The sequence below is a fragment of the Centruroides vittatus genome, unplaced genomic scaffold, assembly GCF_030686945.1.
Source record: "Centruroides vittatus isolate TY-2023 unplaced genomic scaffold, ASM3068694v2 contig_400, whole genome shotgun sequence".
In the NCBI taxonomy this organism is placed as follows: Eukaryota; Metazoa; Arthropoda; class Arachnida; order Scorpiones; family Buthidae; genus Centruroides; species Centruroides vittatus.
The window spans coordinates 3,781,925-3,804,254 of NW_027122215.1; the positions used below are offsets into that span (position 1 = coordinate 3,781,925).

The following is a 22,330-nucleotide window of genomic DNA, read 5'->3' on the forward strand; positions in this document are numbered from 1 at the left end:
ATGATTAATGCTATCTTTTATTGTAGACAATGCCATCAATCAATTTTTTAAAATTCAAGAGAAAAGTTGATTTTTAAAATTTTTCAATCACTTGAAAGTGAACATCCGTTTGACATTTTTCAATAAATTATTATATATATATATATATATAATTTTTTCGTTTATTTTCATTCATAACGACGTTAACTGATTTTTATACATTTTTATGATCATGTACCATTGTAATTTCTTAAGGGGGATGATTTCAACAGAGACCCTATAAAATATTACCTTAATTATAATAATACTATAATTTCTAGGAAAGAAATTCGAATATATCTTCAAATAATGAAGATATATTAGAATTTTAAAACACATTTTTTGGCATTTTTCATGCTTTTCGATGTAAACTACATTATTCATTTTACTTCCATCAAAATACATAAAATTTCGACTATACTTTTACGTACCGTCATAGTAAAGAATGTGTTATAAAATATACGTTTAAATACGTTTAATTTTGATTGGAATTGAAATTAAATCTTTAGTTAATTTTACCACAATAGAAAAAGAATGTTTGATGAAAAGAAAAATTGATAATGATGCTAAAAATTATGCCGTATCACGCGATGATTATAGAATAATTTAATACAGAAATTATAAATTATTCATTTAAAATCAAGAACTATAGCTTTTAATCTGTGTGTTCCTTAATTTATAAACTGTATTTCACGAGTATTCGCAATAGAAAGGTTATCCAAAGAATTGCTCTTTATTCTCAATGGTGATAAATATGTATTTCGGACGATGATCCATCTTCATTCTCTTCAATTATAATGCAATTGCATATTTAAAAAATGACATATTTGACTTACATACCGAGATAATATCTTATTACACAAACTGTTATACTGTATAACAGTTGGCTTCATTATATACAGCACATATAAAGGACTACATACTTACGATCATAAAAATGTCTTTTCAGCCATATTTATTATATTTCAATACATTTTAATGATACAATTTATTAAATACAGGTTATTTTTTCAATTAAAAAATAAAAACGTTTATTACGACAAATTTTTATGTTGAATTAATACATATTTAAGCTATGAAAACAAGAAATATATTGTTTGTTATTAATTTAATATAACAAAAATACATGAAATATGTATTTTGCCTGTAGCTGTTTAGTTGTACAAGATTTATATCATATTAATTGAATATATAATGGTATTACTGTACAGGAATCCAACGCTTAACATCAGCAAAACGTTATTCGGGAGTCTATTTTCCATTATTTTAAATAGGAAAAAAAAATGTAATGCGTTATAATGTAATTTAAAACTAACCAATTCCTAATGCGCAACTAAAACACAATAACAAATATCTGTTTTATATTGTAGTAACATACTGTACAGTACCGTAAACATTACGTTTACATCATGGTAAATAGGATACTACAATAAATATTTTAGAATAAAATTTAAAAAAAAAGGAATAAATTGGTAAATATTTTTAAAAATTTCCCTGATACTTCTGTAAATTGTAGAATTGAACGGCTAGTGTTATGTCCGTATCCATAGCCAATGACCAAGAGTTAACATACAAGTTGACCAATAAGCGTTCGCGTATAAACGTACGCGAATTTAAAGTGAATGGTAATTGGTTAACTCCTAACTCTTAATCCTTGGTCGTGAATACGCCCGTTAATGATGTTACAAAGCGTATTTACACTTTCTGATATAAGGTTGTGATGCTTTTTTCAGCTCCAGCAACATTCGAGATGCAAATCTTGTTTATTGACATTCGGTACGTTTTTCAAAACATCTACACGTGATTCTGACGTTCTGAGCAATAATAGTTTGGAACGTAACTCCAAACTTCTTCTACACACGCATCGTTTTGTTAAAACTGTTGTATTGACGTAAAAATAAATTTTCTTCGTGAAAACATCGATAGAAATACGTAATCAGAGATAAATACGTTCAATAAAGTTTGGGTATTAATTAAAAACGCTGATAAAACGCTAACTAAGATGTTCTGTATGCCTATATTATGTTTAAAAGTAACACAAATCAATATATTAAATAACGAATTACTTTATGTTAAATAGTTTCATTGATTTATAACAAAATTTTAGTCAAATTCTTCGATACAATGCTTATTTCACTGAAATTAAAAATTATAACAAATTCAAACACGCTTCTGTTTCAGATAAGTATATTTAATATATAATATACTTTTTATATAAAAGGCTCTAGTCTCATTGTTTTTCCCCAGAAATTTTTTTGAAAACATTTCAAACATTTTCCCGGGAATTCCCGGTTTCCTTATCATAAAACGTTGTCCTTTACGATAAGAAACCCTGGGAATTATCCCTCGTAAAGGAAACTGTATAATGTACTCCGCATAATATCTCTACACGTTAAATAATTCATCAACTCTACGACAAAACAAAGAAAATAAACTAATTATTCATAGTTATATTTGATATAAAATTACTTATAGACTTCGTATGCAATGAAATTAATTTAATAGAAGTAATTAGTTAGTTTTCTTAATTGCATTCATATTTAAATTTGCAATGGTTTGTTTAATTCTCTAATTCATATGATTAAAATATAAATAAAGGTACGATAGCAACAAAGTATTATAATCGTTAATTAGCTTATGTAATAGCAGCTTTATGTACCATTAAATAATCTTATTGGCATCAAATATTTTTCCCCTAGATTTTGGCTAATATATGAAATAAACGGGGCATACTTTTCTAATTAGTTTGCTTTAGGGTCCTGAAAATGTATTGTAATGTAAGAAATCAAACTTCTAAGTTTAGAGAATCAAATTATTCCTCATTAAGTAACGTATTCGTAAATTCCATGGCATCTACAGCATGATCAATGCAAGCAAACGATTAGACCACAAATTAGAAATAAATTCTTTTGTTTAAAATATAGTTATTATAGAAGAAGAAAAAGATTAAAAATTCATCTAAGAAGAATTTTTCAAACAAAAAGAATAGGCATTAGTAAATAAATAATAATTTTGGCTTTCTGAATTTAGCTGTTTAGTCTTTTAAATGTTTAAGAGTAGAATGGCAATTCACCCATTCACTATATAAATATTACATATTATTCAATAAATTCTTTCCTTAAAGGTGTTTTTTTTAATTTAAAAATATATCTGTATTTTTCTATATTGATAATTCTATTATCGTTCATAAAATAATTACATTTTATAGTTAGAAATGGAAATTTTATTCTTATACAGTACTTGTAGAAGCATTTTATAATACTTCTATAAGAATTAAATGCATTTAAAAGGGCCATTTATGGGCATTAAATGCATTTATTAATAACAATTTATAAGCAATATTTTTCATTAATAACCTTTAAATAATGTTGAAATTCTCGTGTATATTTTTATGTCATTTTTTAAAGAAATATTTATGTAATTTGTATTATAATGTATGTTATAAATTCTTAAATAACATACTGTTAAGAGTGTGATACAATTTAGTTAAAAATATTTAAGTATTATGAATAATTGAATAATTTTCGTTTTTAAATATTTCTAACAAGTATTGCATATTTGATATTCTTAAAAAGAAATTATATATTATTTAGAAGAACATTCAGCTTATTAACAAATTTATAAATTGTAAAACGAAAAGAATTTTACCCAAATTAATTAACAACACATATTTAATTTAATCTTGTTCAATTTAAAAATTCAATAATTTACTAATATAGTTTCATTAAAGCATTCCTGATTAATTTTTAATTAGAATAATTCTTTATAAATATCCTGAAAAATCGATACAAATTTGCACATGAAACAACATTAACTTCATTTTAAAAAAATATATTAAATAAAAAATGTAAAGCAACTTATTTTTTATTACTTTAACATCATCACAGCATGTTAACATCACTATTTAATTTTTTTAGACTCTTAATTTTTGTAATAATGTAAAAAAAGAGGTTATTTTATCACCCCATTAATTACAAGTGAGACTTTTATGTAATTTAACTAAACGAACAGGAGGATTCTCGATGCTATATCGTACTCAATCATCCAGAGAGAAGGAAAAAGAATATCGAAACATTTAATATGGAAAATTTTAAACGATGTGCATTATCCAACACGAATTGTTTTGGTCATTTGGCCACCTGAGACAACTGCAGATAAACTAGCATTAAATAAATTAAATAGCGTAGACAGCTTTATCAGTGGTCTCTACTTGTAAAGTGTAACATCGCCGTGACTAATGATAGTAGATAGATTAATTATGACTCACTTTATTAATTCTTCTCTCTGCAGTTTTATATTTTAGCTGCAGAACACACGCCATCTTTTCATAATTTCATCAGATCTTAATTACATAACTTAATTTCCAAATTTTAAAATGCACGTGTTGTTGTTGTTGTTGTTGTTGTAATATAGCGCCACCTGCTTTCCTATAAGAATTCCTTTTTCTTTTAATTATTTAATATTATAAAATATTTAAATGTAATTAAAAATTAGAATGATTATTCTTTTAATAACGTTTAAGGTGTCTTTTAAAATAATATAAAATTAACTTTTAATTATTATTCCTTTATCGTATTTATTTTTATTTAGCGACATCTGTTCGTTATATAAATTATAATTTTTAAACGTTTTATATTATTTATATTTTATATAAATATATCAAGAAAAAATTTGATTTAAAAATAGAGTAGTTTTTAATAATCGTTAAAAAGAAGTTTATATTAATTAATACTTTTTAAAAATTTATATATTTAAAGAATTTTACATATATATATATATAAATTTATTTTTTAACGTAGTTAATTATTTAACGCAATCCCACTGCGCCATCTGTCAAGCGTGACCTTAACTATTCGGAAAATATATAATTAGAAATAAGCTACTCATTTGAAATGATTCGAAAAATTCAACCAAAATAAATAAATTGATAATAAAATATATAAATAGTATATATATATTGTTTATCTAAAAAGAATTCTTTCTTATTTATGAAAAATTATTATACTACAAAGAAATATGAATTTAGTTAACTTAATTATCTGTAGATGGCGCCACACTTTTGAGATTTTGCACATGCGCATAGTATTTATTTATTTTTATTTATTTATTTATTTATTGTTATTTTTCATTTTCTTCATTGAAAATTAAAAAAGAAAACAATTTCTTAAATAACTCTCTTTATTTGAAACAAACATTTGAATAAAAAGAAATATTCTATTTAAAATATTTAATGAAAAATAAGCAACAAAAAGACAAAAGAAATAAAATATATCCAAATATCCACGAATTTTCACATATCTCGCGAAACATTTTTTTTTTTCATTTTTTTAAAATTAAACATAAAATTTTCTTATATTCTCTATTATATACTAATTACTTTCACGATTTCAAACTGATTTTTTGTTTTTTCTATCAGGATTCTTTCGTCTTCATAGTTAATTTTTCCACAGATCACAGCATTCACACGAATTCTAACGAAACAGCACAATTTTTTTTTTACTATTTAAGTCATTACTGCAGTTGAATTCACATCACTAATATTCATGTCATCCTTTATTGATGTCTTTATTTATTTATTTATTTATTTTAATATATTTTTCTTTTATTTTTTTAGCTCCGAACGACTTTTTTTGGTTTTTTATTTTTGTTTTTTTTACTATTTTGGCCTGCAGATGTTTGATAATCGTTTCTTTACCCCAGGACCAGGATTATCGAGAAACTGGGACTGTATCCACACTGCAGAGTTCTTTCTCCAGCTCCTGCACCATATTTTGGTCCAAGGCACACTATCTGTGAACGATGACACTGAACCAATTCAATAAAAGTATGATTATCAGTTGTGTTGTCGGTATGCAGTTTGTGCAGTTTGTCTGTCTTCCGTGTTGCATTGCTGCAGGTTTCTCACCTGAAAATATTAAATTTGTTAATTATCTTAATAAATTACGATTCAGATATGATTGATATATTAACGCGTAAAGCACATTACGATTTATATTACTAGTCATTTCGCCTATCACGAACGGGGCTGACCCGCAATGGGATCAATCATCAATGGGGTGAGAGATGAGAAACGGCGCATCTATCCCTGCTATCCGTGATAAATTATGGAGTTTATCATCAGTTCATCTGTAATAGTTATCTGTAGTTATCCAATGGAGCTTATCCATGATAATAAGGTAGATGGTTGACTCTGGTGTATCGTGTATCGTGTATCATGTATAGAGTGTTATGGATCGAACTCAAAACTGAATCCCACAACAGTAGTTTGAATACAATAAAATTAATTATGTTAATCATCAAATTTAAATATTCTCGAATATTATTTTAAAATTAGCTAAAATGACGATTATAATTTAATTTTATAAAGAGAAGTTTTGAAATATTTTAAAATTAAGGAATATATATTAAATTATAATAATATTTTAAACAATTTCAGAGATATTAAATACTAAAATCTGTATAAACCGGAATCGCATGATATCAAATTGTTTTTTTCGTATTAGCAGAGTTTCGTTGTATTCAGGTTCCGTTTTAGACAGGTTTTACTGTATATATGAACTAAATTATCTAACGATAAGTATAATAAGATAATTAGTTTGAATATATACTGAAAAAACAAAAAATGTTTCAAAAATATTTTAAAAATATTTTTATACTAAAACGAAAAATAATTTTCAAAGTTTGCTTAATTCTCACGAGATTTTTACAAATTTTTCACAAAGGAATATGGAAGATGAAGTACTAACGATAATTAAATATTTAAAAAGTTTTTTTAATAAATATTTTTATTATAAAGCTTCTACTTTTAATCTAAACTCTCGTGATACTATATAAATTTTTTAATGCTAAAAATTTATCTTATGAGGAACTATATGTACTCCGATTCTGTAGATCAATAAATTTTAAAAATATTTTAAAAATTACCTAAATTCTCATGAGACTTTATAGATTTTTAAGTTGCTAAAATGTAACTTACTAAGAGGATATATGCACTGGAGTGCCTTGAGATCAATAAATGATAATTAAATAACGTTCATAACCATTATCTTTTCGTTATTTCTAAAGAGAAAGATTATTTTTAAATAAATTTTATTTTAAAAAATTTTTCATTCTGTTAAAATAGGAAAAATTTGTTTTAAATATATTAAAGAGAGTTGAAATGAATTATTCCAATGTTTTTAACCATGTTTTAAAGATTATTTGTACGTTATTTCATGTTTAAAATCCATTCCAAAGTAGGAATTATCATTATTTTTTTTAAATATATCCAATATAAATAATAAAATGCAAACATGAATGAGAATTTATGAAGTCTACTCTGAGTTGTGTACTGATACACGACTGTATAATCCTACTATAAATAAAATAATAAATAAGGTTTTATCATAAAATATTCTTTGGTGAACAGCAGATGCAAACTATGGCATTCGTCGCTGTAATTCCGTTAAGCTTTCTACTTTATTCATGAAATACAAATGCAATTCGACTATTTACCATAGATATTAAGTTATTATTAATTACTATTTCTAAATCAGAATGAAATTTTCGGCGTTATTAACATATTAAAATGCAGATTTAAAGTCTTCTACTCCTTTAACTGAAGCAATAACGAGCTGATGATATCGGAATTATTAATCCCAGTAAACATTTTGAAATTACAACAAAATAATCTTTATTCATAAAAATATTACACTTTTATGAAGGTAATTAAATATGTAAATGCCTCAACAACATCATTAGATAATTTTTTTAAAGATATTTTCTTTTAAATATCATAAAATATTTGATTTATGATGTCGACAGGGATGTAGAAGTTTTCGTGTAAAAGAAATTCTTAAAATATTTTAATCGTTTAAAAATTCATCATAAAATCTATTTTTTGATACTTTTTTTAATACAGTGAAACCTCTGAAGAACGGTCACTGATGGAAACATAAAAATTGGCTGTTCTTCGGAGGTGGCCGTTGATTTGTGTGCATTTCAAAAAGAAATGAGTGCCATTGGGAGGGAGGTGACGTTATTGAAGAGTCCGCTGTATTTACCATTAATTATATTTACAAAAATAAAGATATAAAGGTATATACGAGTAAAATTACATTATAATTAATAGAAAATGTTAAATATATTGACTAAAATTTAATTTACTCTGCAGCACTTGTTAACCTTAAAGATGATAATATACCTAAAAATATTAAGGAAAATAAAGAGAGAAATATATAAATTCATATATAGTAAGGACCTATAACCTAGTGTTAGGTACCTATAACTTATATTTATATACAATATAGAGATCAGATTGGATTGGATTAATGGGATAAGACGACGCAACACATGGACGATCTGCCAAGGGGATGCCATCCGGAAAGGCTTTCTATGGGAAACTGGTTCCTATTAGACACGTGAAGAAAATCCGAAAAAACCTCACGTGGGCATCCCGTTGGTCAGGCGCCAACCCGAGACCAACTACCAATGTTTTTATCCATTCCGCCATTCAGGGACGGATTTACAGATAAGCTAACTAAGCTTCAGTTTAGGGCATCCGCCTCATGAGTGTAGTTTAGGGCCTCACAATGTATTACTATTTGGTGGAGGGTCTGCTATAGCTTAAGGTCACAAATCTAAGTTCAGCAATGCGGTCACTTGCAAGCATTCAATATATGGATAGGTTATAGATACAGCATACGATGCACTTTTTTTATCTTAACTATGCTGTATATACTTAAAAATAAACACGATTTCTTATTTTTTTAATATCTTGGAAAGTAAAATTTGGTTATTGACCTTAGTCAGAAGAAGATCAACCAGATGTGTATTGTGTGTATACATATATATATATATATATATATAAGAGTGTATATATATATATATATATATATATATTCTTTTTAATTCGGAGAATTTTATATAAAAAATAAAAAAATAAAAGAAAATCCCATTTGTTAGGAGGGGAAAACAAATTTATCATATCAAATTTTCTCACTGTATTTGTTTTTGATATAAAAAGCAAAATAAAATTCGAGACCGAGTATTGTGGAAAATAATCAAATCTAGTATTTTCCAATATATCCCTCGAGAGGATAAGAATATCTTTCATTTACTTTAAGCAAGGGGAAGAAAATTTTTTTTTCTATCTACATCAGCATTATTTTCGAAAGTTTCGAATGGAAATATCAAACGCCTGTGTCCCATAAGTACTATGACCCTATTGAAATTTGATAACATTTAATAATGTGATGCTTGATGAAAAAAATATTAAAGAAAACGTTCACCATTTGTAGGGTTTGTTGGAGATGTTTTATTGAGTTAGCTCGCCGTTTACCATTTATAAGGTTAGAACTTAACTAAGTTAAAATACCTTCAATATTGATTGCGCATTAAAGTGGTAAAAATGTGCATAAAATCAATATAATGTCTGTTATTTTTTGGAAAAAACAATTTACTTTAACAAAAATGAGAGCACGAAAAAATATTAAGAGCTAAGTTAAGCTTCAAAAACTCTCATAAACGAATGCAATGCAAAGCCACAATACTTCAAAAAACTTGAGATTTTTTTGGATAATTAATATGATGAATTAATACGAGAAAAATAATATTTTATTATGATTTTTAATTATTATATCCTTTACTCCATTATTTTTAATTAAATATATAGAATGTGAAGTACAGTATTTGATAGCTTAGTATATTGCAAAAAGAAAGCCTAAAAAGCATTACAAAAAATGATGCTGGTAAATATCAATTTCGATAATTGGAATGGTATCATATTCTCTAATTAGAACTATTCGTAATTTTTTTAAATAAATTTTTAAAATCAAGATATTTAACTAATGAACAGGGCTATAAAAACGTCAATTAGCTGACTTGATATTACACAGTAAAAAGTTGTTACTGGTTGAACTGATTGCTAAACTTGAGTAAAATTTAAATATTTTAAATTTAAAAAATAATTATCGCTAAATTAATAGAATATTGCTGTAATTTCTTTTTTTAAAATCAGCTTAAGCAATGAGGAAAGATGTTGCGGACATATTGATTTGGTTTGATTGATTAACACGAGGCACCAACTCATTGTAGGCTATATGACTGGCCATAATTACATCCAGTACGGGTTGGCCTGACCTCCAATGGAGTTGATCAGCGTGAGTAAGAGAAAGGAAAGACATTCTGACCCATACTATTCGTAATAAACTGTGAAGATCCGGACACGGTTCGAATATGGATCCTTCATTGTGGTAAACCGAGACCTTAATCTTACAACTTGTTGAATAACTTTAAAAATCATGAATTGTTACTAAAATCTTGAACATCGTGTGTAACAAAGTTTCAAACTTATCCATAAAAAACATATTGATCCGAATTTTATAACAGAATCCTCAGTTTAAGTAAAACTGTTTAAGTAAAGTTAATGGATTACATTAAAGAAAAACTACTTTATAGAATCAAATATAATATTAAACACTCGAAAATATTGCTTACCATTTAAAACATGAACGGTGATATTTGCAGGATCAGCATAAGAGGGCATACACGAATACTTTCCAGAATCTGATGGTTTGGCATTGTGTATTTGTAATCTACTAACTGTCGTTGGTCCTCTCTCTGTCGTAACTTTAATCCCTCCTCTTGTAGAATCGTAATTGATCATGCGATCATCGTGGTACCAGAAGACAAAAACTGGAGGAGTTGTGCTTTCTGTGATGATACAAGTCAAATTAATAGTACTACCGCTCTGAATGTAAAGATTTGGTCCTTCTGGTATACTGGCTCTAGCCACTGCAAAAGAACAAAATAAAAATAATAAATAAGTTTGGATTAAGTTCACTTAATTCTTTAACATAGCGAAAATGGGTCAATTTGACAATAAGAAAAAGAAAGTTCTATCTTTAAATCCTTTATTTATTTTTCAATTTATGCAATGTGGTGTATGTATATATAAAGAAGAACCATAAAAAGCCATCTAGTTAAAAATTTACTCTCTAATTTAAAATTAAATTAAATTTCGTTTCTTTTTTTTAATTTTGAAAATGAATCAAATTAGTACGGGCGTTTACACACTATAATCGTTTTAAATTATTGTTAATCAGGCAAAAATTAACTTTTCTAATTATAAAATTTATAAGAATGAAACTTAGCTTTAAAATTTTTGAAGAACATGTATTAAATAGTAATTTACTTCTGTTTACTTCTCAGAGAATTTTTTTCTTTTTTTTTCTTCCCATTTTAAAATAAAATTAATAATAATTTTTTTTTAAACTTCAAACTAATTACAAACTAAGTTTTTATAAGAAGGGGGAAAAAGCTAAATTTTATGTTTTCGGGAAATATTTAATATTTTTTTTTTTTCTTCTTCTTCTTCTTCTTTAAGAATAGCAATCCATTCGATTATAAGCAGGAATGACCGCACTTTATCAAATGTCAAAGTAGAAAGGAACGTCACGCAATATCAAAATTAAAGACAATATTTCCGATATAATATATATATATACATACATTTTTTTATTTCCACATATAATAGAGATGAAATAATGTTTTTTTACGTGAATTAAACTCTACATAAGTCGTTTATATACGTAACTTGTACGATTTCGTGACGTGTCTACTTGTTAAGTATTATTAACACGCTATATAGAATGATACGTAGAAAATGTGTTTCAAATTGACATAAATCTGTGCTTTTTCTCTCTCCCACTGATATTAAACATAATAAAAAAAAGAGATTTTAAATATATATATATATATATATACATTCAACTATTTCGATTTTTATCCGGAAGGTGGGTTTTTTATACGTAGATATTGTTCGATTATAAGCTTTATAAATCGTTTCCTGTTTGTCCTTTAAGTGTGTAATTAAATCGATTTTCAAAACTCAATTGTGGCTTGGTTATTTTGAATTTCGTCACGAGATTTCAATTACTTTGAAACGATTCAGTTTTTGATATTTTCACTTTAAAATATCAAATTCTTAGTAGTAAAATCAGCAGTCTATTTACTATGTAGAAAGGATAAAATGTCTTCCTTTTAATTAAATTATATATGAGCAATCTTCGTATAAAAAAATTAGAAAGAATCTGAGTTAGGGTAGCAGTTACACCTGTGTAGTTGTATAGGCTTATTCCTTTGTCCCTGTATCTGTCAAGCAGAAGTACAAGTCCCGGGGCACAGTTATCTAGTAGCTAGTTACTTTACCAACTTCTGCACTTGATATGTTTGCAGTGTTATCAGAGTGTAGCGAATGAAGAAAAAACTGTCACTTCAGAAATGGATAGAGTACAGTCGCATGCCCTTTTAACTAACAATTTCGCTTGTAATAATTATACGAGTCGAGAGTTTTGGGAGGAAATAAATTTATAAAATGGATAATGGGTAGAATAGTCTAGACACTTCACTAGAATGTAACAATTTAGAAAAGATACGCTGCAATTCATAGAAGATATTCAAATATTTCATTTCTTTCGCTTAAGACTTGCGATGTTTAAATTCTAAAAACGAATTTTTTTTTCTCTCTGAATTCATACTACAAGTTTCTATTCAGAGTTTATTTTGGGAATGAAAGAGTAGAAAATCAAGTTTAATATAAAATAAAATATTAAAATTGAAGTTAAAGATTGGTTTTAAAGGTGAACAGACCGTTTACAGAAGTAGACACTGGAGTTTAAATTGAAGTTTAGAAGATTGATATTTGGAAGTTTGTCTTGTTTTTTCATATTTCCTTCCAGTTTTAAGAGATAATTGCTCAATTTAAATACTTTTATTCTCAGTTTTATAAAATAAAAAATATATATATATACATAATTTTAAAATATTAGAATAATTCATATGTTAATAGTGAATTTATTATTGAAGACAATTGAAAGAAAATAATTCTTAGTGATTCAAGTCTTGTATGTATCAGGAACACGCTTAGCACGCCGATAGCATCTATTCTATTTTACAAAAGAAGATAAGCACAAATTAATTCCACTAACACATCCTTCACAGCTACAGCAACACAATTAAAACTTAATGGTGTCGACCTTTTATTGTAGTCTTTACGTATTTCTATATTTAACTGTGTTCTTGGTATGTGAAAACGTAGAGGTCACGGAAGATACATATAAATTCATTTGCAATATCTCCAAATTAGAAAAGATCATATTTGCATATATAACATTTTTACTTAAGCCTTCAGAGTTTGAAAATTTGCACAAATTTATAATATTTATTACAAGATGAATTACATTAAAATTCTTAGCCCGAAGAAAGATGTTGGAGTAGAATGCACTTGTGAACATTTGCTGATCAATTTTTATTAAAGGTAAAGCAGGTAATGAACATCTAAGTTGAAAAACCTTATCTCCGTTCCAGGTCAGTAAGATAAGAGAATTTTATCTTTCGTTTAACTTACCTTCTCCTAAAATGAAAGGTGATAACATTACATTGAACGGTAATTTAATTTTTGCTACTGATCTTGTCTACTTTCCAGTTCAATTACCGGCAATACATCAAAGAACGAATCCTGTTCAAAACCACCTTTTTGCTTTTTCCCTTTATCCCCTATTTTAAAGGTCTTCTACTGCTTCATAATTTAATTACTAATATTTTCAGTTAATCTTTAGATGTTTTCATTTTCTTGATATTTAGAAAACTTCAAAGATAAATTTCGAAAGAAAGTTTAAGTTTGGTGTATGGAAGCTCCTCTGATACATGAAGATTTCAAAGATTATTTAGAGAAATTTTGAAAGATTCGTAGTTAATAATTTGAGATAAGCTTGATTAGTGAGAAGGTTGTTTAATTAGAAAGCTTAGTTTATCATAAGATAATGAAAATTCATCATCAATAATCTTCTAAACTAGAAATTATTTTTCTCTTATAAATTTTCTTAATAATTCTTTATGAGTTATATCAGCATTAGAAGTGATTTATTTATTATTTTGAAAAATGATTTCCAATAAGAATAGAATGCTTTGAGATAAATTTTCGGAATTTTAAATCATGTTTAATTATTACTTTTTGCCATTTTGGAATAGAAAAAATAATAATAATAAAAATGTTTATCTCAAACTTTAACTCAAAGAATTATTTATCTAAGAAATTACACTTCGATTTTCGATTTAATTAAAACTTTATTGATTTATACCAATATGAAAATAATATATTTTTAAAATTGTCTTGTATATTTGTAGATAAATTTATAACCATAACTTTACACTTTTATTAAAAAGTTTTCCAATGATCATAATTTATTGGCTAAATATTTAATTTTTAACTGAATTAATTAATGATAGAAATTAATTAATAAAAATAGGAAGAGATTTTTCATAGAAATTATTAACTAAAGTCAAATAAGAAGCAAAGAAAGCTGTTACGTTATCGTTACCTTCCGTTTTAGAATATATAATTTTTCCCCCCTTTTTCCTACGTTTCTGTAGATAATTAACGGATCAAAACAGTTTTTATTTTTATTTAAATCATTAAAGGAATGAAATTGTATTTTTTTTAAATTGCAATTTAAAGAAAGTTGTCCAGATATGGGTTAAAATAAAAGAAAAAAATACAAATATAAAAAAATGTTAAAGTTAGTTTAACGAGGGGAAACTTCAGTTGCAGATAAGAAAAAATAAAAATAAACGAGGTGGTTTTTATTTCTTCCTTTATCCTTTCATTCTTTTTTTTCTACTCTCGATAGGACAATATATCTTGGAAATATTATGTTTTTATAGCATTTTATTGCAATGGCAAACGTCAAAAGCAGATGACAAATCAGAATTGAATTTAGATATTCGTTTACGTATATACCTACCTACGACGTTTAGCATAATGCTTAGACTCATCTTTGGTTCGGTGCTGACTTGGCATTCGTAAATACCTGCATCACGTTTTTGTGTATATTTTACTTCCAATGTCCATATATCGGAGTTTTCCAGGTGGATACAAGTAAATCTTTGGTCACTGGTATATGTATACCTTCCTACGGTGAGTATGTGTAGATCACGTTGTCTTACCCACGAAACCTGAAATCATAAACGTAGTTATAGTTTAAAAAAAGATAAATAAATAAATTTTCAATTGAGAATATTTTGATTTATTGTTATGATTGAATAGCTCTTTTCTTTAGAGACTTTACCATTTGAGAATTTTCTCTTTACTGAATATAAAAATATTATTATTTATGAGTTCCTCTTTGAGTAAACATGTTTTATCCAACCGTCACATACAAACATTCATATTTATCTGTTTTATTCAAATATAAAATTGAAATCTTCAAAAATGTGAATATAAAATCAAAAAATCTAAAACATTATCGATAAAATATGAAATTAAAAAGTTAAAAAGTTATATCTTTATTAACGATACTAAAACATCTGATAAATCATCTGCCACCTCACTAGATGTGAGCCGAATAAATATATAAAGATATTTCCTATATGTATGTATATATATAGTATTTTAAAAGATTCCTCACAGGACCTTTCTTTCATGTCTGAGCAATAACTTTCGGAATGCCAACTGCGTATTAAAAATCTGTTCTGCTTCAGCTCAAAAAATGAAGGTTGACTGAATTCATAATATAATGCTATTGGCAACTATTGAAAATTTTACCTGCATGCTATTCGTTCTTGAAATATCTGGCCAGAAAGCACCATTACTACGCCACATTACCTTTTTGTCGAACTATAAATCTGTGACTTAGAAAACGTACTAGAGATTTCCTCATTGATACAAGAAGATGCGTTGTAATGGATTAAGAACATTGCATGAATTGATATAAGGTGTTAAGCCTTTTTTTCTCTCTCTTTTTACTCGTGTTTACTGATAAATCGCTTCCCTTAAGTACAGACATTAGTAGCCTTTTAATGTGTAGCATTAGTTAGACAACTTTACTTCGTTCGGGATTAGGTTTTATGACATAATTTCCGAATCTTTCTCATAGAGGATGCTACTTATAGAAACTGAATTCATTTATTCGTGTTTGACTACCTTCATATCTATATATATAATATACCTAGAAGCTATGTTTATACATTATAAGAGCGCTTCAAAATTTTCTAAAGGTGTTCGTGTTAGTATCGATTGGAAAGTATGGCATTTCCTGGAGATCTTCTACATGTTTGGAGATAAATAAATGCTGTTGCAATCGATCGTTTTGAAATTAATTTTAATGGATACTTTATATCTGTTGTTTATTAGCTAATGCTTGTATATATATTTTTTAAATTTTAACGCCATAATATATTAATATGTTTGATCATCCGTCTCAGATTACTAATTTAATATTGGAGTGAAAAATTGCTCAATTAACTGCGATAGAATTGTTGAGTTTCTCACAAAGAATGTGTACCTCTGCTTATTGTTGTGATAAATATATTTATCGATCATATTATTCATTAACTCAGGATAATTTCCACCACATGATAATTGATTTTTCGATATTTTTATTGCTGTAGTGCGGAAATAATAAATTGAAATTAATACTCCAGTTAGTAAATGTATTTGAAGAAAGATTTAAGATTTAATTGATTACTTGCAAAGATAAAAATTTAATCTACGTCTTCAAATTGTCACACAATAATTTTTGCTAAATTTAAAATATGTATTCGGTCCCATAATAATTTATTAAATACATTTTACTCGATAACAATTCAATATTTAGAATGAAAACATTTTCCTCGTTAATAAGAATTATAACAGGATGAGGGTATAATTTGCATATACATCAGAGCATTGTTTAATGAAGTTGCTCCATTACATAGATTATCATCATTCTTTTCGTGTATAGAATATTTATCGAACTACAGATTTTCTTGAATAAATGCCTCAGAAATATCACTTTCACTTGGTACTCCTGAAGTATTATTGCTTCTTCTCTATGACAATTCTGCTAAAATGGCTTGCAGCTGTTCAGAAGCAATCTGAGAACATGTAGACAGATCAGGAAATCCTGAATTTTTCCTGAATATGATACAGATGCAAAATTTGTTACTGATCTTGATACAATTGTTCGAAATGATCTCATCCGGTTAAAATTAATAAAATTTCTATTCGAAAATTAAAATTTCCTAAGTTTATTTTTTATATTTTATTATAAATTAATAGTTTTATAAATAATATTTGCGATAAGAGAATTTTAAATGTTTATTTTTACATGATAAAAATGCATTGTTTATTATTGTGTAGATAAACAGTTTGATAGAAAAATAATCCTACAATTATTTTTAAAGCAATTATTTCTTATTTTTATTGTTTATTTTACGTAAAGATTGTAAATAATTTGCAGAATATATTAGGATTAAAAACAGGAAAAATGTAAAAAATTTAATTTTCTTTTTAAGAAAGAGCAGCTGAATTTTAGTTTAGATTATTATCGTTCAACATGACAATTTTTGCTTGTCTTATTCTAGAAAATTAATATATATTTCATAATATATCTATATGCATTGTAGTAATTAAAATATATATTTAATGTTTATGAATTATACATTCAATTAAAATATAGTTGCAACAATCTAGACATCTTTACATAAATAATACGAATAAGTTTTCTTGGTTGAATTGCAAGTATAATTATGTTTTAATTCGAAAATTATGTTTACCAGATTCGTCTTTGTAAAATATTTAAATTATTTTAATCAATTTTATTTATTTAAATACATATATTTAAAATAAATCTGCTTTGTAGCAGCATTAATCCAAGAAAGATTAATCCAGTTCCATTTTTAATTCAGTCGTGTCTGTATGACTGCTCCAACAACTTTTGTGTTATGGATGGTGTTATCCGATGATAAATTTTTCAGCCACTTATTTCCAGCCAGTATATCATCAAAGTGAAATTTCATGTAGAAGACGAGGTCATACCAATATAAATGCATGCATGCAATATTATTTTTGTCACAACATAACAAATAACGTCTAGCAGCATCCTTATTATAAAAAAAAGTATTACTTTTTTCTTCCTTTTTCCACGAATATAACTAGAATAGTTGCAGATTTTATATATGTATAGTTAACTTATATGCATGCAAATTTACATCAGCTGACCTCATTATTCACTAGGCGTATATGAGTTAGTGCTTCTAAGATGGTGAACAAAACCACTTTTATTTCGAAAAACGTGAAAACGACTCCATAAAATTGAATTTTTGATATAATAACAATTATCTGTAATATCAGAAAAGAAGTTCCGTATCAAATTTATCATTTAAATAGCACTTTTTGTATCGTCTCTTACGTAAAATCGTTTCAATTTATACTCGAAAAAATCATTTCAGTATCCAATTAAAGTAGTGTTCATAATAGTGGTACGTGTTCCAGAATATGTTTATGACCCTTAGAAGTAACTATAAAGATAGCACTAACTAAAAATGCTAATATTCACACAATTTTTAAAAATACACTTTTTATGTTCCTTACAACAGATTTAGCAAATGGTTGCTTTCGCATAGATTTTTTTAAAAATAAAAATATCCTTACACGTGACGTTTTCCCACAAATAACGAATTAAAATATGTTATAGCAATTATTTATATATCATTATAAACCATGTATTTCTTTATTTTATCGATATGTTATTGATTTTATCCATAGAGCATTTGCAAGAAACTTGTTTCTTTTATAAATATCAAACATCATTTCTTTAACATTTTAAATTTAATCTACTCAAATTATACACTAATAATATTAATAATTAAATTGGAAAAAGACTCAATTGATTCTCTTGCAAAATTGAAATTTTAAAGTCAAAATTTAATCTTATTGAAAAAGATCAAGGTCGAAGAAAACTTCCTCTGGGGAAAAAAGGACAGTTTGAAAAGCAAAGAGAAAGCTTGTCTCTTAAAAAAGTTATGGATTGGATTATATGTGAGTGAGAAAAATCATCGATTTAAGGAAAAGATAAAGGATAGAGCCCTGAGGAACGTTAGCTTAATAGAAAAAGTGTCGGATGTAGTTCTCAAGCGATCATTGTAAGAAGGGAAAAATATATATATAAAAAAAAGCAAACGTGCAACTATATACACTCGAATAGTTATCGGATATTAACTGATCTAGAAAAAGTGCATAAGATCTTTAAAAAGTTTCTGACAAGTAAACGCAACATGAAAAACACATCGATACCCCGAAGGATAAATTGAAGCTACTTGTAGCAAGTGAAGGCACAATTGGTATCTTAACAACTGGGAACCACTTAAATAGATTGAAGTTTAATTTTCGAATTTAAAAATTTCTAAAAATAAAAAGAAAACTCTACAATCAATTAAACTCTTTAAATAAGTCAAAAAGCTAATTTAAGAATTCTATTGATAATTAATTGAGTATTATAATTTATTAATAATATAAATTTTCATTAAAGATAAACATTAATTAATTTAAAAGGGAAATTTTTTAAGGATATATTCAAAAGTAATTTATGAAGAAGTGACATTGTTTAAAGCTTGGAGTCATGAAATGTAGAAAATAGGAAGTTTGTGTCCTCTGGCAGTTACACAATACATAAGAGCTATCGATTGTCAGAAAAGAAAGTTGCTCAGATATTGTTGCAACAACTCCGACCTGAGACCGTTTACAGGAAATGTGTTTCCAACAAAGATTGTGCGACAGAAAGAAACATCCCCATTGTGCACATCAGTGGCGAGGTAGATGGTTCCAGAAGTTGTCAATGAAACAGGCTGCTGGATAATAGAAAGAAAGGAAAGACAATTACAAACAATAGAATTTTATTTCTATTTTAAACAAAATTATAAAAGCAAAAAAAGACTTGGCTCTTACATAATTTTATTGTGTAATAAAACTCAATATGGCTCGGTTCTTAATTGTATATAGAAATTTTTTAACTATTTAATTAATTTCGGTTTTGTCAGCTATTAAAAAACGGTTTAATAATATTATATTTTAATTTTTATAAAGATATAGTAATTCAAAATTCATTCAGTGAATTAAAAAAAACGAAATTTTAAACTCATAATTTTAAGTTTGCAACTTTGATACGAGCATAAAATACCTATAATTTAGATTTATTTAGTATTTTTTTTTTTTAATAAACTCAATCTGAAAATATTTTCTGATTTAAACTTTTCGAAATATAAAATTTAATCGAAAATCATTTATGATTTTCTATCACAGTTCAAGATCTTAACAGAAATGATAACGTCGATCGAGAATTGTAACAACTTTCATAAATTTAATCCAGAAATGGTTCTTTGTGTTAAATTTAAAAGAAGTATATCTATGTTTCTTCACTTAAAATTCCGATGTGTGCATAAAATTTTATATATATTAATAATTTTCTTATATTTTTTAAAAAATAAATTGATTTACGATGATGTCGTCATAAGTGAAAGGAAATTTTAGAAGTTTTAACAAGTGAAAAATTGTAAGAACAAAGTTAACCATGATTTCTCTTGTTCGTAGTTCAACAAATTTAGAAAAGACATTAGCGTAAAAGAAAGTAATGATTACTAGCCTGTACAAGTGACCATCCATCAAATAGAGTTTGAAGGAAAACAAAAGATGAAAGAAAAAAATAACATGTATGCAACAACTACGGTTTCTGGCAGTCAGACACGATTCATCGATCCCAAAATTCAATTTCACTATCCTGTATTGAGAATCCATCCGTCTCAAGTCGATCAACTTTACTAAACACGTGTTCTTTGTTCAACTATCTTCTCACAGATTGAAGCGGACATTTCCGATAAAGATTTCTCTTATACCTAATTCCGAATTGTTTAAACTATTATTGTTACAATCAGATAATATCTACAGGATAAGGTTAATGCTGAGAGGAAGAAGCAAATCTAGCTTTCGTACAAAAGAAGGAAATCGTGATGGAAGCCAAAAAAAATCTCTTCTTAACCCCGTTATAATAAGAGAAAGTTATGATTAGTTTGAAGAGAAAAGAATTTTAGTTATGTTTGCCAATAGGAAAAACAAAAAAAAAGTCTATTCTTACGGTACTAATACTTAGTTTTATGAGAGAGAAATTGGTCTGGTTATGGACCAAAAGAATAAATAAAGCATAATATAATAGAAAACTTATACTTGTAACTTCAAATCACTTAGAAATCATCGAAAAACCGGGGACTTTGAGAAATATTCTCAAGTAGGTTGTGTGGTCAAAGAATTTGATGAAACATTCTCAAGGTATTTCGAAACACTTATGGTTCAAAGAGCTTAGGAATCTTCATGAGTCAATTTCTTTGACCCTTGACACGTGATGGTTCTTAACGTTCAGAAGAAATTTATGGATATTAATGTTCTCGAGGTAATCCAAAACGTTCAGGCGTCAAGGAACTTATGAGTCAAGGAATTTCGAGACTTTTACGGATCAACAAGCCAATGATTCTTCTTGATTTTGAATGGAAAGAATATTTTTGAATTTCGGAAATTCCGTAAAAAATATATTATTAAAGGTTTTTAGGAGATCAATAAATTTACTACAACATTTAATCCGGTTCTAGATTATTCTAGAATTTCATTTTTCAGAATATTAAATATATTACTTGAATATTTTTCTAAATAACACAAAAAAGATCCAGAAATTAAATTACATACATTCAGTAATCGCATTTAAAAAAAAGACTCAAATCTTAGAAAAGAAAATATTGAAAAGTTATTTAAAAATAACAAGATTTATTTCTTAAAATCGAAATTATTAAGAAATATTTTCTTAATTACATTTACAAACAACAACGATTCTATAATAAATTCTATAATGTCTGAACTAAATAAAATTACAGATTTAATAAAATTTAAATGTGTATTTATTTGATTAAATTTTAATAATTTAATAGGGAAGAAAATATTTCAAAAATTTAATACGCAGCAATTTATTATAAAATAAGAAACTTTGATAGAAAAATTGACTAAAATTAATTTCTATGTATTCTGACCGTAATTCGAATTCATAAATTATTTTGTAATCATGCAAACAAGATTAACGAAGGAAAAATTGTTAACAAATAGCCTAAATGGCAATTTGGCTCCAAGCCAATTATTGTTAATGGCCTATTCCTCACTAAAGTATTATCAGCGAAATGTTACCAATCCAATTGCTGTTTGGCGAATAAATACGAAAATTACAAGTCAAAATAACTCGTTCCTGTCATTTTTTAGAGCTGTTGAATACATCTTAAATGTATTTTCGTAAGGTTCTAGTTTCAAACTCTGCTCCAATTGGCTCAAATTCTGTTGAGTTTCAATGTTTGATTGTAGGTGCCATGAGGATCCTTTCGAGTTGAGAAGTGTTTTTCTTTGCTTTTTTTTAAATAAGAAAAGTTTCTTAAAATCTTACAAGACAAACTTTAGATTTATTTCGGTAAGAGATTCGAGAGTTCT

General features: G+C 26.5%; 2 protein-coding genes across 2 annotated transcripts in view; both read right to left on the minus strand.

Annotated features, from left to right (window-relative positions):
* The window catches only part of LOC136976470 (lachesin-like), a 190,947-nt gene extending 186,537 nt beyond the window's left edge, over positions 1-4,410 (minus strand). The window contains exon 1 of the mRNA XM_067271758.1: positions 4,286-4,410. The gene's annotated coding sequence lies outside the window, so the exon portion shown is untranslated. The remainder of the gene's footprint in view (positions 1-4,285) is intronic.
* A 768-nt stretch (positions 4,411-5,178) lies between these two features.
* LOC136976468 (tyrosine-protein kinase receptor TYRO3-like) overlaps positions 5,179-22,330 on the minus strand; it is a 137,120-nt gene continuing 119,968 nt past the window's right edge. The window contains exons 3-5 of the mRNA XM_067271753.1: positions 14,802-15,012; positions 10,495-10,791; positions 5,179-5,923 (exon numbers count right to left, since the gene is read on the minus strand). Of these exons, the coding sequence (XP_067127854.1) occupies positions 5,805-5,923; positions 10,495-10,791; positions 14,802-15,012 (627 nt within the window). The 3' untranslated portion in view covers positions 5,179-5,804. The remainder of the gene's footprint in view (positions 5,924-10,494; positions 10,792-14,801; positions 15,013-22,330) is intronic.